The sequence below is a fragment of the Prionailurus viverrinus genome, chromosome A3 (genome assembly GCF_022837055.1).
Source record: "Prionailurus viverrinus isolate Anna chromosome A3, UM_Priviv_1.0, whole genome shotgun sequence".
Classification (NCBI taxonomy): Eukaryota; Metazoa; Chordata; class Mammalia; order Carnivora; family Felidae; genus Prionailurus; species Prionailurus viverrinus.
In genome coordinates this window covers 89,724,300-89,741,805 of record NC_062563.1, presented here as the reverse complement: position 1 = coordinate 89,741,805, position 17,506 = coordinate 89,724,300, and the positions used below count along the sequence as shown (strand labels likewise).

At 35.3% G+C, this 17,506-nt stretch overlaps 1 protein-coding gene across 8 annotated transcripts in view; it reads left to right on the top strand.

The window, feature by feature from the left end:
- EXOC6B (exocyst complex component 6B) overlaps window positions 1-17,506 on the top strand; it is a 616,143-nt gene that overhangs the window by 100,230 nt on the left and 498,407 nt on the right. For all 8 annotated transcript variants that reach the window (XR_007150805.1, XM_047852190.1, XM_047852194.1 and 5 more), the window contains one exon: window positions 12,260-12,464. Coding sequence is in view for 7 of the 8 variants with exons in the window: in XM_047852190.1 (XP_047708146.1) it covers window positions 12,260-12,464 (205 nt within the window). In the remaining variant the exon portion in view is untranslated. The remainder of the gene's footprint in view (window positions 1-12,259; window positions 12,465-17,506) is intronic.

Here is a 17,506-nt window from a genome sequence, read left to right as displayed (position 1 = left end):
TGTATATCTGTTGATTCATCCTGAGACTTACTTATATACACTGCTGGTATGCTGATGTATTTTGCCATATATCATGTTTAATAAGAAAAACACTACTCATAGTTCGGTTTTTAGAAGACCTGGTCTTTCAGGGATAAAACACGTAACTTTTAGTGGTAGTTTATTGGAGAAACATGCTTTGGTTTAGCATTGTAGTAGAAAAATGATTACTGGTTCTGGTGCAGGGGTGACTTAGGGTTCTTCCCTGAAACAGAATCAGTAGAGAGAGGGGGAGAGAGAGAGAGGGAGGAAGTCTATGTGTACAGTGAGGGAGGGAGGGAGGTGTTGACTGATTGATTTTAGGGAGCTGGTTCACATGATTATGGAGGCTGTTTTCTTCTGGTTTTTTTCCAAAGGAATGTCTATAGTGACTCTTCCGCTCTTCTTCCCAAGCTAGAGTAAGCACACTACCCTGGAGTGTGCTGCAGTATGAGGGGGTATGTGAGGCTGTCTGATAAACAGGACACATCTTTCTGGAATGTTGATTTTTACCTAGGTTTCAAGGGAAGAAGTATAGAATTAAAATGTGATATTGAAATAACAATAGAAATATTGTTAATAAAACCATTAAATCCTCAAGAATTTTAAAGCCTAAAAAGCATGAAGCATCAAAGTTTTTTGAATTTCTTAGACACCCATCTTTTTCCCAGGAGGATGTGTTCACATATGAGAATGTAGGTAAGATAATAGGAGAAGTTCTGTTCAGTGAGATATGAAAGTAGTGTTATTTTTCTGATAACCTCTTAGTAACGTTCTAAAATTACAGAAGATTACAGAGAATAAAAAAAACACTGTGTACCAGCTTCTCTGAATTAACAGATATTAATAATTTTCCAGTTTTGATTTATATATATATAAATACACATAGACGTATATAGACATATCTGGACAGAGAGAGGTAAAGATAGACATTTTTTACAATTACAGATAAGATTTATGTCCCTTTCCTCAACCCTATTCCTTTCACTACTCCCCTGAGGAAACCAGTATCATAAATTTGGTGTCTTTCTAGTCCATGTTTTTAACGTCTGCAAATCATATATTGTATTATTTTGTGTTTTTAAAAACATGTACATGAATGGTTCTCAGTCGTTTTTTTTTGAGATTCATTCATTCATTCATTCATTCCACAAAAATGAGTGGAGTACTTACTATATGCTAGGCATTGTTCTTGGGGATACAGCTCTGAAGAAAACAGACAAAAATATCTGCTGTTATGGGGCTTCCACACTAATGGAGAATTTATTTATGTATATAGATCTAGTTCACTTACTTTAATCCTTCATAATAGTCCATTATGTAAATAATTCACATTTCCCCTCTCATTTCCAGTAGTAGTTATAAGTGCTGTGCACCAATACTTCCAGCTCAGTCTTCTTCTGGCGCTATAGTAGGATTATGTTTCCTGGGCTCCATTGGGCTGTGTGACTGATAAGATGTGAGCAGAAGTGGTGAATGTTACTTTTGGGCTTAGCAGTTACTTTCTAGCACAAGGTCCTTCCAGAGGTCTGTTTTCCTTTGGGTGTGACCAATGGTAACTTTCAAGATGTTGGTTGAATCCCTTAGTAACTGCAATGAACAGAACTTCTCTGTCAACCTGGTATGGGTGTATAGTATGAGTAAGTTATAAATCTTTGCTTTAAGACACTGAGATTTTTGGGATTGTTGTTGCTACAAGATAGCTGTCCTCACATACTGTGAAGGACATTTGATGTGTCTCCAGTTGTTTGCTATGCAGACGGTGGTTCAGTAAATATTCTTGTTTGTGTCTCTTTGTTCACACATTCAGGGTTTCTTGAGAACTATGTTCTTCAAATGTTGCTATATATACAAATCACATGGGGATTTGTTAAATGTAGATTCTTAATTCAGTAGGTCTGAGGCCATTCTGGAGATTAGGCATCTTCTACCAAGCTCCCAGGTAGTACCAGTTCTGCTGGTATATGGTTTATACCTAGAAAGAGATCAGCTGGATCAAAAAAAGGATTTTCATGTATTTGTTCTTACTACATATTATTCTTCAAAGTGATTTATCAATTTAGATTCCCACTATCATTTTTTGGGGAGGTCTGTTACTCCACCTTTAGGTAACATCTGTATTGTGAGACTTTGTGTTTTTTGCCAATCTGATGATTATGAAATGATAGATCATTATTCTGCATTTTCATTTTTTTGATTACTAGTGAGATTGGTTTTTGGGCATTTGGATTTTCTTTCATTATTTTGCCCATTTTTCTCTCAGGTTTGTTCTTGTTGTTTTTTCATTTATTAGAATTCATTAATATGCTTTGGATACCTTTTCCTCTTATTAGGAATGTCCTGCAAATATTTTCTTTCAATGCATTGCTTATCTAATAACTTTGTAAAGTTAGTGCTTTTTGTTGTTATAGTGGTTGTAAATTTTGTTATTATCATTTATTTTGTGGTCTTTAAAAAATTTATTTTTAAACATTCTCAAGTACAGTATAAATTAACTGTTTTTTCTTGAATCAGTTTTAACTTGCTAATGTGACACCCTCCCCAAATACTTTAGTGTGATTTCCGAGCAATAAAGACACTCTTCTGTGCAGCCACAATGCAACAGAGAATAGACATTAACATTGATATTTTAGTAGCATCTAATCCTCATACCCAATTCAGATTTTGGTAATTATCTCAATCATGTTCTTTACAGCAAAAGAATCCAGTTTAAAATGTGTGTTGCATTTAATGGTCATGTCTCTTTATTCTTCAGCCTGGAACTGTCCTCAGTCTTTCCTTGACTTCCATGACTTTGCCACTTTTGAATATTACAGGCCAATTTTTATGTAGAATGCTCCTCAGTTTGGAGTTGTCTGATACTTTCTCATGGTTAGATTCATGTTTTATGTCTTTGGCTGGAATATCACAAAGGGGGTGCTGTGTTCTCATTGCATCTTACAGGTGGCACATAGATTTTATTTGTCCTATCAATGATGATGTCCACTTTGATTACTTGATTAAGATGGTGTCTTTCAGGCATTTGCATTGTAAAGTTGCTCTTTTTTACATTTGCAATTAAAAATTTTGTGGGGAGGTATTTTATAGTTATATAAGTTAATCATTTTTCATCAGATTTTCACTTTAATTTTTTTTATGTCAGTATGGACTCACAGTTTCTTATTTTATTTGATGAGCCATGATTTATTAGTATGATTTATCTTGTTCAAATTATCCTGAATGGCACCAGTGGTGCTTCTATGTCTGGCTTCTATGTCCTTTTAATATGTCCTCTTAATTTTTGGAGGACTTTGTTACGAAGGAGGTATTTTTCAGGTTCATCTTATACTCTGCCTGTTGCAGCCCTGGAATCAGGCAACTCTCCGAGTAACTATGGTTCTTTTGGTAGAGAATGTTATGTAGAAGCCGGGATATATGTGCTTGCTGTACTCATTAGTGAGTAACCTGGTTTTCATTGCTGTTAATACATTTACTTACTGAATCATTTCCTTGTATGAAACTAATCACGCATCATTGCTGTCACTGCAACTCTTTACCTTCTCAACACTGCACACTGAGTTGCCCTCCTCTATGGTATCCTCCTTACTCCACTTGGGCCGTAATACTGTAAGTCCTGGCTGAATGCCCTTGTCATCTCTCCTGGGCTCTGACACTCCATGCCAGGCTGCCTTCGTATATGGACATCCTCCACACTCCACTAGGTCCCTTGCACACCATGCTGGTCCATCTCAAAATTGTTCAGGATATTCTCTTATAATTTTAACATGTGTGGGCTCTGTAGTAATGCTTTCTCTTTCATTACTTAGTTGATAATTTGTGTCTTTTCTCTCTCGGTCTCTTTGATTATTCTAGCTAGAAATTTATCAGTTGCACTAATTTTTTTTCTGAAAAGCATCTTTAGGTTTTACTGTTACTTACTGATTTCTGCTATTATTTTTAGTATTTTCTTTCTCCTACTTACTTGAGGTTTAATTCCCTCTTTTCTAGCTTTATAAGGTAGATTTTGGTTCTTTATTTTCTAATGTAGCCATTTAAAGCTGTACATTTTTCTCTTAGCAGCTCTTACCTGTTTTATGATGATGTGTTTTTTCCCCCCTTTTCTCAAATGTTTTAATTCCTTTGTGATTTTAGAAATTTAATCTCATTATTTAGAAATGAATTGGTTAATTTCCAAGTAGTAGATTTTTCAGGTTTAAAAAAATTGATTTGTAATTTTAGTTCACTGTGTTCATGAATGTAAGATGTATGATTTCGACTTTTTAAATGTTTGGTGAAACTTGTTTTAATGGCCTATGGTCCGTTTTGGTGAAAATTTCATGTATACCTCAAAATTATGTATATTCTGTTGTTGAATAGGGCATTCTTTAACTATTATTTAGATACCCTTGATTAACAGTGTTGTTCAGGTTTTCTACATCCTAGTGATTTTGTATTTGTCAATTGCTGACAGTAATGTTGAGATTGTCTGTTATGATTGTGGATTTGCAAATTTCTTTTTTCTGTTCTTTCAGTTCTTGCTGTTGTATTTTGAAGCTTTCTTGTTGGGTGCATATACATTTAGCATTGTTATATCTTCGTTATATCTTCTTGATGAGATGACCAGTTTATTATTATGAAGGTTCCTCTTTATCCCTGGTAATATTCTTTTTTTTTTTTTTTAAATATATGTTGGGGTGCCTGGGTGGCTCTGTCAGGTGAGCAGCCAACTCTTGATTTTGGCTCAGGTCATGATCCCAGAGTTGTGGGATTGAGCCGTGCAGCAGGGCCCGTGCTGAGTGTTGGAGCCTGCTTGAGATTCTTTCTCTCTCCGACTCATGCTCTCTCTCTCTCTCTCTCTCTCTCTCAAATAAATAAAACAAAAAAAAAATTAAAAAATGTTGTTTCGCATTAACATAGCCACTACTGCTTTTTGTTTAGTCTTTACATGGTCTGTTTTTTAATATCCTTTTTGTTTAAAATATTTTAACAGCTTTTTTTGAGATATAGTTTCTACATTATTAATTCATCCATTTAAAATGTATAATTCAGTGGTTTTTATTGTATTCACAGAGTTGTGCAACTATCACTACAATCAATTTTAGAATGCTTTTATTCTTTTCAAAAGAAACTCTGAGTCCCTTAGTTGTTACTACCCTCCCCCCGACCCCAAACACACACACAAAACTTGCCAGCTGCTGGGAACTACTAATTTACTTTCTGTCTCTATAGGTTTGCCTATTCTGGACATTTACTATAAATGGAATTCTACAATATGTGGTTCTTTGTGATTGGCTTCTTTCGTTTAACATAATATTGTCAAAACTCATCCATGTTATGCCATATTTCAGTATTTCGTTTCTTCTTATTGCTGAATAATATTCCATTGTATAGATATAGCACATTTTATTTATCCATTCATCAGTTGATGAACATTTGGGTTGTTTCTGCTCTTTGGCTTTTATGAATAATACTGCTATGAATTTTTGTTTCAAGTTTTTGTGTGGACATATGTGTTCATTTCTCTTGGCTGTATACCTAGGAATGGCATTGCTGGATCCCGTGGTAACTCTATGTTTAACCATTTGAGGAACTGTTTTCCAAATCAGACTGTTTTCCAAATCAGTTATGCCATTTTGCCTTCCACTAGCAGCATATGAAGATTTCAATTTCTGCAAATTCAGTATGTTGGTATTTATTATTGTCTGTCTTTTTGATTATGGCCATCTTGGTGAGTGACATAATATCTTATTGTTACCCTTTGTTTTTGAAAAATTTTTTTGAAGGGCATAGAATTCTAGGTGTAAAGATTCATTAGTTAAGATGGCATTTCTTTGTCTTCTTGTTTATGTGGTTTCTGAAGGAAAGGTGTGTGAGCAGTCTTATCTTTGTCACTCTGTACTTAATGTGTCTTTCCTTAAGCTGTTTTAAAACTTTTATCTGTGTCATTTTTTCTTAGCAATTTGATTTTGATTCACTTTGGTGTCCATATGTGTGTATGCATGCATTTATGTGAATTTATCCTCCTTGTGGTTTGTCTAGCTTTTTGGATTGTAGGTTTATAATTTTCTTAAAATCTGGAAAATGTTCAGATACTGTTTTTCCAAACATTTTTTTCTGTCCTTTTCCCATCCTCATTCTAGGACTTCAGTTACATCTATGTTAGACAACTTTGAATAATCCCGTAGATGACTTGAAGATCTATCTTTTCCCCAGTCTTTTTTCTCTCTGCCTCATATGCGACAGATTTTATTGCTGTGTTCAAGTGCACTGATCTCTCTCTTTTGTATTGTCTAATCTTCTTTTAATCCTATCCAGTGATATTTTCATTTCAGATAATATGTTTTTCATCTTTAGGAGTTCCATTGTTTTTTTTTTTTATGTTTAATTTCTCATTTTTGTGTCTTTCATTAATTACATGTATATGGCTCTGATATCTCTTTTCATGTACTTCTTTGCTAGTTCTGTCACTTCTGGCATTTTGGATCTCTTTCTGCAGACTGATTTTGTTTTTCCTAGTTGGAGATCAGTTTGTTGGTTCTTACCATATCTAATAATTTTTGATTGGATGATGAACATTATATTATGTTGCTGAGTGTCTGGAGTTTTGAGAGCCTTTTTTTCCCTTAGAGAGTGTTGCTCTTTGTTTTGGCAAATAGTTGAGTTGTTTGCAGATCTATTTGATCTCCTCAAACCCATTTTTAAAGTTTATTTTTTTATTTTTGAGAGAGAAAGAGAAAGAGTGCGTGAGCATGCACATGGACAGGGGAGGGGCAGGGAGAGAGGGAGGGAGAGAATCCCAAGCAGACTCTGCGCCAGGAGTGTGGAACCTGATGCGGGGCTTGAACCCATGAACTGTGAGATCATGACCTGAGAGGAGACCAGGAGTCGGATGCTTAAGCCACTGAGCCACCCAGGCATGCCCCCTCTGCCCCCTCTTTTTAATCTTTGGAGCTGCGCCTTCGTTTCAGGGGTAGTTCAGAGTAGTATTCATGTACTCTGAATAACTCAGGAATTTCTAGGGATTCTACACCAAGGTTCCTCTGCATTGTCTGAGCTCTTTGAAGTGTTTATCATACATCTTCCTGGTGTCTTTCTGTCTCTCCCTCCCTCCCCTCTTTCCCTTCCCTGCCTACCTTTCCTTCCTTCCCTTGTTTCTGCCTGTCTGTGTGGAATCCCACTTTTTCTATGACTGACTTAGTACTCGGCAAAGACTTAAGGGAACCCCTGTGTTGATTCTGCAGATTCTGCAGTCTTTTTTTCTGCATTGCTCCCTCTCCCTCTTTTTGTTTGGATTTCTGCTATACAACCTCAAGTTGTGTCAGCTTTTCTGAACTTCTGTCTCTGACTCTAACTCTGCTAAGCTGCTGGGCTCTGTTTAGGTTTTCTTTGTGTCCATGATGTAGAAATCACATTCAAGTAGATAATCTGCATAATTATTAAACGTACCTTTTTTGTCTCCCTTTTATCAGACGCCACTGAATGTCCACTATCTGAAAACAGACTTTATATGTTAGCCAGTATTCTGCTTTTTAAGATTGGGAGTTCGTGACTGTTCCTTGTTACTCCTTCATGGCTGGAAGCCTAGTTGTTGTTTTTGTTTTTGTTTTTGTTTTAAGCTGTAAATACTGATAATACTTCTAGGTTTTATGCTTCCTAAGGAAAGATATCTGACCATCTTTCTACTTGTTAATACGTTGAAAGGATTAAATATTTGTTAATGGTGCTTTTTGATTAGGAAAGGCACTAATATTTCCTGTGGTGAGAGCTTTCATTTCATATTCTTATCATACTCTGAATTTATAAAAATTTCTCACGGATAGTTGTGATCTGCTTTAAAAGATCACTTATTAGAATTTTAAAAATCATTATTGTGAAAGAGTTCTGTACCATGGCAAGAAAGGACCAAAATTTAATTTGCCTAGAATTAACATTCCTCTTCTCACAATAGCATTCAACTATGTCTAAATTATTCTGACCTTAGTTATCCAATTTACCGGATTATTTAAATGTCTTTCCCTTCCTTCTTCTTTTATATTCCCTGCTTCTGTTTCATTTACTTTCTTTCTGCTCACATTTCTATTAGGGAGCCTAATGAGGGGGAGACAGGGAAAACTAGCACACATGCAAGTGAAACTTAGGAATTTGACTTTTGATTCCTTTTTAATAATGTTTAGAGGTTGTCAAAAGTAATGTCAAAATCTGGTTTTAGATTTCCATGGCAGCTGGAAATAGAAATTTTTTCTTTTGGTGTCTGCTATACAGGTGTTTAATTGGCTATCATTCTTTAACCTGTCACAGATATTGAAATGCACTAGAAATTTGAATAATCTTATTGGACTGTTATATTTGGAGCATGAATATGCTAGGGAAAGGACGATGGGGAAATAAGGTGACATTCTTTGTTGCCAGGAATCACTGGGTTTTGTACTAATTAGCCTTGAAAAACGTGGAGTTATTTGACAGACCAGATGTTTTCAGCACGCAGCCATGTGTCTCATCAGTGAATGTGCCTGTGTCCGCAGGCAACACTGTTAGATTTTTCTCATTCTATAAACAATGTTCCAAAATATAACTAAACCCCAAAGTGTGTTTATCTTTTTGGCTTAATTTCTGGCTTTCTATCCTTTCTAAGGTTTCTCTCTAGAGGAATTGCATTTTATTGCACATAGCTCTTCATACCTAATTGTAGTATAAACACCATTCTGTTTACGCTAAACCATGTGAATTTTACTGTTTTTGAGTCTGTAAAATTGTAATAAATAAAAGCAACCATTTCACATTAACTCTATTTGTACTTTTATTTCTAAATGTAGGGGAAATAAATCTTTCTACCCTCTATTTATTTGTACTAAGATTTTGATTTTTGGAACATATGAGGGAAAAACAATAAAAAAATCAGTAAAACGAGTCTCTAGTCCTTAGTGTTTATGGTACTAAGTACATTGGAGTGAGAAGAACTTAAGTATCTACCATGAAATTCATTCTTAAAATCTGAAACAGAGCTATCAGTTCTTTATTTATAAGATCAGAACTGAGTTCTTCCTATACTAAATATATCATGGTAAGTATGGAAATTAGGAAATGAAAAACATGAGGAAAATTGTCACCCATAATGTTGCTATCCAAAGGAAAAAAAAATCACGGCTTAACGTTTTCGTGTATATCTTTCTAGACATTTTCTGTGTACTTATGTATGTGTGTATGCATGTAGTTAGTGATACATAGCTCATACATGCACATATATTCATAATTATACATGTATACATATTTATAATTTTGTAAACATTATGATTATACCTGTAAGTTTTATTTTTGACATAACTTTTACTCAACAATACTGTAAACATCTTGCTTTTAGTCTTTGACTACATTGATATATCATGATGTGTTTAACCAACTCATTGTTATTAGACACCTAGATTAGCTTTTTATTGGCTAATATAAATGGCTACAATTCAAGAGGCTTATATATTTTTGTAAACCTAATATTTCTTTTTGGAAATGCAACTGGTTAGAATGCTTGTTATGGTAAAATTCTTCCCTGAAAACTTGTATCATTAATACAAATTTGTTTACCAGCAGGTAGTAAATTCTCATTTATTGAAATCTCTGATAATAATACCCATATCTTTTGAGAAATCTTTGGGAGTTTGCATGACAAAACTGTTTTTGATTTGTATTTTTTTACGTATCTGTTCAATTCTACAACACCCCCCCCCCCCCCCCCCCCGCCAATATATTGGCCTTTTCAATGTTTGTGACTTTTCTTTGCTCATTGCTTTTTGTTCATTGCTTTTAAAAAAAACCTTAAGTTTTTCTGTTGTCAATAATCTTTACCAAGTTTTTGTTTCTTCGTTATTCTTATTTTTTTAATGTATGACTTATTTTGATTTTACTTTGTCAACCTTATTAATTTTAGTTTTATTTGTTCTCTTATGCTTATGGAAGCTTTCCTACCTATCAGATAAATATTACTTTCTTTACTATTACATTACCAGCAATATTTACTTCTACCTAACCAGCAATATTTCTTTTCTTAAAATCTATTGTATCTGATATAAATATAGCCACTTCAGCACTTTTATGATTACTTTTCCCATGGTATATTTTATTCCATCTTTTACTTTAATAACCTACTTTTATCTCTGAATCTAAACTGTGTTTCTTGTACAGGACATATAGTTGGATCATTCTTTTTAAATCCTGTCTGACAATTTGCCTTTTATTAAAAAGTTTATTTATTTATTATTTAAGAGAGACAGAGATAGCATGAGTTGGGAAGGGGCAGAGAGAGAGAGGGTGAGAGAGGGAATCCCAAGCAAGCTTCACTCTGCCAGCACGGAGAGTCCGACACGGAGCTCAAATCCATGAAACCCCAAGATCATGACCTGAGCCGAAACCGAGTTGGATGCTCAGCTGACTGAGCCACCCAGGCGCCTCCTGTCTGACAATGTACCTTTTGACTGAAGTGTTTATTAGTCCATTTAGATTTAATGTAGTTATTGATGCGGTTGAGTTTTACTTTTTGTTTTCAGTTTTTCATGTCTTTTTGTTCTTATCCTTTTCTCTCTTTTTCTTGTATGAAATATTTTATAGTATACTATTTTAATTCCTCTGTTGATTTTTTAATGATACATTTTTTGCGTTATTTTCTTAGAGGTTGCTCTGTGGATTATAATCTGTATCTTAATGTATCATAGCCTACTTTGACTTTAGGTCAATGCTGATGTAGTTTTGCTAGAATATATAGTAGTGGTTTTGCTTCAACTTAGCTCCATTTCTTTCCTCCTTTTTTGTGCTATTATTGTCATATATATATTATGTCTCTATATTTTATAAACCCAATGATACAGTATTATAATCATTGCTTTTAAATTTTTTCTCTTAATGAAATTAAAATGAGAAAAGAAAAAATATATTATTTACTCTTTTGTATTTCACATATATTTACTATTTCCTATGCTCTTCATTTATTTCTGTGACTTAAAGTTAATTTCTGTTGTCATTTCTTTTCTGGCTTCCGTTAGTATTTTTTGTAAGGCAGATCAAGGAATTCTCTGTCTTTATTTTGGAATGTACTTCATTTTTATTGTTAAAAGATAGTCATCAACTAAGGATTAGTCCAAGGTTTTCACTCAAACAAACTTGAGCCAATAAGGTTTTCACCCTTTGTCAGTGGATTTGTGTGTAAGCAACAGAATACATCAAAATTTCAGGCAGTTTTCAAATCAGCCTGAGCTTTTAGTTTCTGCCAAGCTTTCTACATGTGTGCCTGCTGCCTCCTTGTCAGCCAGGGTTGTGTGGAGTGCTTAGGCTCTTTTGGGTGTCTTTCTGCATGTGTGCACAGCCTCAATCAGCTAGGATATACTAAGAGCTACCAGGCCCTTTCATGGGTCTCTTATTTACATACTTCTGTTAAATTTCTGGTTAGTCCTCCAATCTGCCCTTTATCCCAACCCAGACTAACTTCAGGCCAGGAGAGCGGGACCCATCCATCCTTCCTCCCTCCCTCCCTCCCTCCCTCCTGTCCGTCCTTCCTTCCTTCCTTCCTTCCTTCCTTCCTTCCTTCTATCCTCCCTTCCATTTATCCATCCATCCATCTGGAGTTTGCTACTTTTCCTAATAATGCCACTCCTTATAAAGGCAGGGAAGCTGCTGGTTTTCATGACAAGCCAATATAACCAATGGGAGGGAGGGGGAATGGGGAGTGGGTAGAGTTGGAGGGTTGATGGAGGAAGCCCCAGGAGAGAGCACCACAAAGTTCCATTGTTTTCATGAAACACTTCCAACAGTTTTCATGAAAAAACACTTTTCAATTTGTTCTCCTTTGTCAATTTCCAGAGCCCTGAAAAGGTTTGATGGTATTTGTTTTTTTGGGTAGAAGATTTTCTGAGTTCTTCCCTGTGCCATAGTTGGAAGTTTAAACTTAGGTACTTTATTTTATAGGATGATTGTTTTGGCATTGATATGATCATCTTGTATTTTCATTTATTTTTTGTATAATTTCATTGGTAGATTTTCTAAGTTTTCTATTTTCTTGGGGTAAAATCTTTTTTGATTGGAATTTATTGAGTCCTTTAGTGCATATATTAATTTTTAATCATTTGACACTTTCCCATTGATGTTTTTATTGAAACTTAATACTGTATTTGTCTTAATGTACAATCAAAACTAATTGAGGCCAGAAATTTTACCTGAGGAATATATCTGTGGCCCTAAAGAAGACTGAGTTGAGCTAAAGGTGATACAATTCCTTTTATAGGCATTATCCTGCACTGAAAACTCTGGAACATCTAGAGCATACCTATCTGCCTCAAGTAAGCCACTATCGATTCTGCAAGGTGATGGTGGACAACATCCCCAAGCTTCGAGAAGAAATTAAGGATGTTTCTATGTCTGATCTCAAAGACTTTTTGGAGAGTATCCGCAAACATTCAGACAAAATCGGAGAGACTGCCATGAAGCAAGTAGGTCTTGTGTTTATGATAGGTTGGCCAATGACTTTGCTAGTGTTCAGTTAAATACAGGTTTCTCTTTGTAAGTGTCTTAACTGTTTCTCGTCATTTTAGGGAAGTCCTTCCTCTTTATGGGGACACATGATTAAAAATGTGTTTTATTTTTTTAACAGAGCAGTGAATTATTTGCTAGTTTATTGTTTCGCTCTGTGGATGTTCAGTAAATATGGATTGATTGTGATGGTTTATATTGGGACTTTGAAGAGGTCTTTCTATTTTTTGAATATTTTCCTTCACTTTGGATATGATTTGAAGCCCAAGATTTTTAAAAGGTCTCTTTCTCGGTAATGAGCTAAATTGTGCTGCAGGTATCTTTGGTTGATTACTTACTATGTAAACAAGGTATTGTGTTGTTTATAAATATTTCTGTAATTGTTATTTCTGATATCAGTGGGTATCAATGAAACAAGGCCTTTTGGGAAATGCTGTGAATTATGATCACAGAAAGAGATTTCTTTATAGCTTATAAATTAACAAACATATTAGAATTTTCAGGTTTTTTCTTTCTTTATTTTTTTTTATTGCAGTATCTTCATCTCCAAGTCATGAAAGCCACCAAGAAACATCTTTTCTTTTGTCATTTCTCTTTTCTTTTCTTTTGTCATTGTGAATAAAAGAGCAGTAATGATTTTCAGTGTTACTTGCTCTTCTGAAATTTAAATCACATGGGTTTTATTGAAATATCTCAGTATACCTTATGATGTAGCTTACAACGATAAACAGAAGATTTGATTGTTTATGCAAAGTGTTGTTTGGTTCTACAAACAACTATGTTCTTGAATAAGTCATATATAGTTCTTATCATTCTGGGAGGAAAGAGGGAGCAGGTTATATTTTTGATCTCAACAAGTCTTGGTAATTTTTCAGATGTCTGATTTTGCAAAAGAGGTTTGCCTGTTGGAAATTCCTAAGGCAACGCTGATATTCTTTACCCCTTCTTTTAAATTTTTCAGTGCTACACTTTCTAATGTGGAAAGTTTAAAACTAGTTGATGATGATAAGCCTGATGGGAATAATACATCATGTCATTTTTTTAGTGGTGAAGAAACAGAATTAATCATTGAAAATATATCTGTGTTGCTGGGTGTATTTTTTGAGTACGGGAATGAAGGTATTCTGCAAAACAAGTCTCTGTTGTGTTTGACAGATTTTTTTCTAAACTTTCAAAATATAGGAGAGTATAGTACAAAGTCTCTGTGGAAGCATTCTTTAAAAAAATATTTTTTTAATGTTTATTTATTTTTGAGACAGAGACACACAGAGTGCGAGCAGCAGAGGGGCAGAGAGAGAGGGAGACACAGAATCTGAAGCAGGCTCCGGGCTCTGAGCTGTCAGCATAGAGCCCGATGCAGGGCTCAAACTCATGAACTGTGAGATCATGACCTGAGCTGAAGTCAGACACTTAACTGACTGAGCCACCCAGGCACCCCAGAAGCATTCTTTTTTAAACTTGCCTTTTCTTTTAGCCCTCTGCTTGAGAAATTAACTTCAATTCCTTTTTGGTGAAAGACACAATGTTATTATTTCATTTAATATAGATTATCTTGTCTCACCTCTTAATTATCTAAAGAAATTAAGGCCCAGGGCAGGGAAGTGTCTTGCTAAAGTTCATACAGCTTGTAAAGGTCAGATCCTGTAGTAGAATTTAGGTTACACTGAGGCAAAATTTGTCTGCTGTGGCACTCAGTCTGTGTAAACTATTAGCTATTTGGTATATCTGTGCCGTATAAAGAAATGGTGAAGAAAACTGTTGTAGATTCAGGACTTTTAATTAACTGATGACCCTTCATACTTCCTATAAAATTTATATCAAATATAGCTCTTACTGCATGCATGGCTATCCTATGCTATGTTAGTTAAGATCTTTGAATAAAAATATCTTAACACATTTTAAAATCTGTAGTACCTAAAAAGTAAGGAAAGTAGGAAAGAGAGAAATTACCACATACTTTGTACATAGTAGTTGTTCAATAAATATTTATTTGAATTCGTGGATGTTGGAAAAGAGGGATAGAGTGTGGTTTATTTTTCATTTATGTCAAGCCCCAAATGGTGTTTCTGACTTGTGATGGTTTTCTTCGCGTTGGTTATTTGGGGCATCTTTTCATCATGTGGCTCTGCTATTTTTAATGTGGGTTTGAAGATTGGTACAGAAGGGCCAGGGAATTTTGCACGTAGGATAATTTTTAAGGGCTAGTCATGGATGCAACATATTATTATTTCTACTCACATTTCATTGGCCAGAACCTAATTACTTGGCTTTACCGACCTGCAAAGGAGGCTGAGAAAATATAATCTCACTCTATCATTAAGAGGAGAAAGATACGTGTTTGGTGAATAGTAGCTAGTTTCTGACACAGTCTACCCTTTGGTCATCAAATAACTCTTCAGTCTTCCTCTTGTCCATAGAATACACTTAACCCTTCCCAAGGAGGGTACTCTAGTATCCCATCTAATTAGTACATCCATTTCAAAGTCTAGTATATTTCAGGGATGCTCACAACTCTTCATCAGATCCGGATATGTCTCCAGATCCAGATGGGCTGCTGACCAGGAAATCAGATGACAAGCTATCTACACCTGTGTTCTCTCCCACCTCCAATGAAGAGGCTAGAATAGAATAACTACAACAAAAACTTACATATAGAAAAGGGAATAATGGGAGACACACAGTATTCCCTGCTTCTTATGCAAATCATGTAATCTTTTTGGGCCATCATTGGGAAATCTTTCTCGCTTGGTAATAGTGGATCTTTTTTTGCTAAGACATTAACACTCTGAGAGGAATTCCTTTGCCTGTTCTTCCTGGCTCCTAGTTGCACTCTGTTTTTTCTTTGTCTGTTTTTTTCTTTTTCAAAAAGAAGCAAGTGCTGTGGAATATACCTTTCTTAGACTATCTCTCTGTCTCCTTCTCTCTTCTCTCTCTATTTCTAGATATATCCACATTAATATCTGTAAGTGTGTATATATTTAGCATATACCCCCTATATAGTTATAGGTATAAGTGTGTGTGTGTGTGTGTGTGTGTGTGTGTGTGTGTGTTTATCTTTGACTGCCTGCTTTCTGCTTCTTCAGGTGTAGGGGCCCCAAGGGTTGTTTTAAGGCTCTAAACAGTTAAAAGTTTATTTAGTCCAGATTTGTGGGCATTATAGTTACCTCAAAACTTAGTAAGCCTCTGATCTGTTTCTTTCCTAGAGGTTCTCTGTGGACACCAGACCCGGTGCTCTTTTCTAACTATAATTTTGAGGAATGATTTTTTTCTTTGCCCCTATTGGGAAGGTAGTGGAGTTGGGGGAGCATAGGCTTTGCCTTATGCCTTTCTTGCTTTAATGTCCCTACTTTGAGGCTATATGAAATAATGAGTAAGAGAACCATACCTGAATCTGATTTTGCTTTGGAATTGGGTCACTTTGTTCAACTAGAAGTATTCTTTGGATGTTATTACTCAGCCCTTTACCATTCTTTTTCTGTTGGGATTCTATATGTGTTCAGCTTTCTAACTCTCTGAGGCCCAAGTGTCTGGACTTCTTCTGTTTCCTATAATTTTATTTGCAAACCAGCAGATTCTTTTTGTGCTCATCTCTTTTATGTAATACCTTGCTAAAAGCAGAAAGTAAATGCCGATGTATGTTATAACTCTGACTCTCCGTTGACTTATCAGGCTGCAGGCCTAATAGGCATGTGGTGTGCCTTCTCATTTATTTTTAGGTTCCAGTTTTACTGGTTGTTTTGCCACAGTATTACAGGCTTCTCCAGGCTTTCAACTTGTTAAAGAGATATTTTTGCTGCCTGTTGCCTGACCTCTAAATCAATGCCATTTATTTTAGTTTTGTTGTTGTTGTCGTTGTTAAGGCAAAACCGTTCTTTCAATACTAGTTTCTGTTTTCCTTAAAAAATTCTGCTTGTTGTAATAGCTAAGCTCTAAAATCTCACCATAGAAGTTTCATTTTTTGCTCACTGGAAGTCTGAAGTGGATCCTCCTTGTAGCATAGCTCTTCTTCAGGTGACCATCAAGGGATCCAGGACTTTTCTTAACTTGTGGCTCTATCACTTCAACACATGTCTTCTAACATTGTTTCAGAAGGAAAAAGAGTAAATAAGGCCTGGGGGATTTTTATGGACCAGGCTTATAAGTGATACAAATCATGCTGCCAATATTACATTGGCTATAGCTTGCACACTGCACGTGAGGCTTGGAAATCTAGTCTATCTGTGTGACCAGGCAGAACAAGAAATAGGTTTGTTGAATAGCTAGCTAGCCTCTGATACAATCTGCTACCATATAGGTTTGAAAAAAAACGTATCTTCCATTCTCTTGCCTTTTTTCTTTGCTATTTCATCTCTTTGACATTCCCCCCTGCCCTGCATATGTGTGCCTTCTGATTTACTAATTCAGTTTTTAGTAAATTCATTTTCATCATTGTCAATGATGCTATTTAGAACTTTGTCATCATCATTATTATTTTCAGTTTAGCAACCACAGGTTTGGCTATAGAAATTTGTTCTTTTCCTTTAAAATTTTTTTTTCTAAGTAGGTTTCTTTGGAACCATATGACAAAATAGGTTTGAAAGTCTTACTTAATACTGGTTGCTGGTTTGAGCTCTTCTAGAAATTAGGTAGATGATTGTGCTTTTTCATGGTCGACATCTCCCTTTGCCTTCTACCCACCATATCCTGAGTTGCTGCATTGATCTATGGGTGAACTCTGTCCTTGGTACTGTGAAATGATGGAGGCAGCTGGTAGATTGGTTTCTTTTCGGGATATACCAGCAAAAGCAAAAGTACCTGAAGGCTCCACCCTGATTAAACTTTAATGACCAAATTAGGCTCAAAACTTTTATCTGTTATTATAATCTCAAACTGTTGTCCAATTTTATCAAAAGATACATTGCAAAAAATACTTTTTGAGGCTGATCTGAAGGATATGTGGTTTATCCATTCCTCTGTATTCAAAGTGTTATATTGTCTCTAGATAAAGCTTTATCATTAGGAA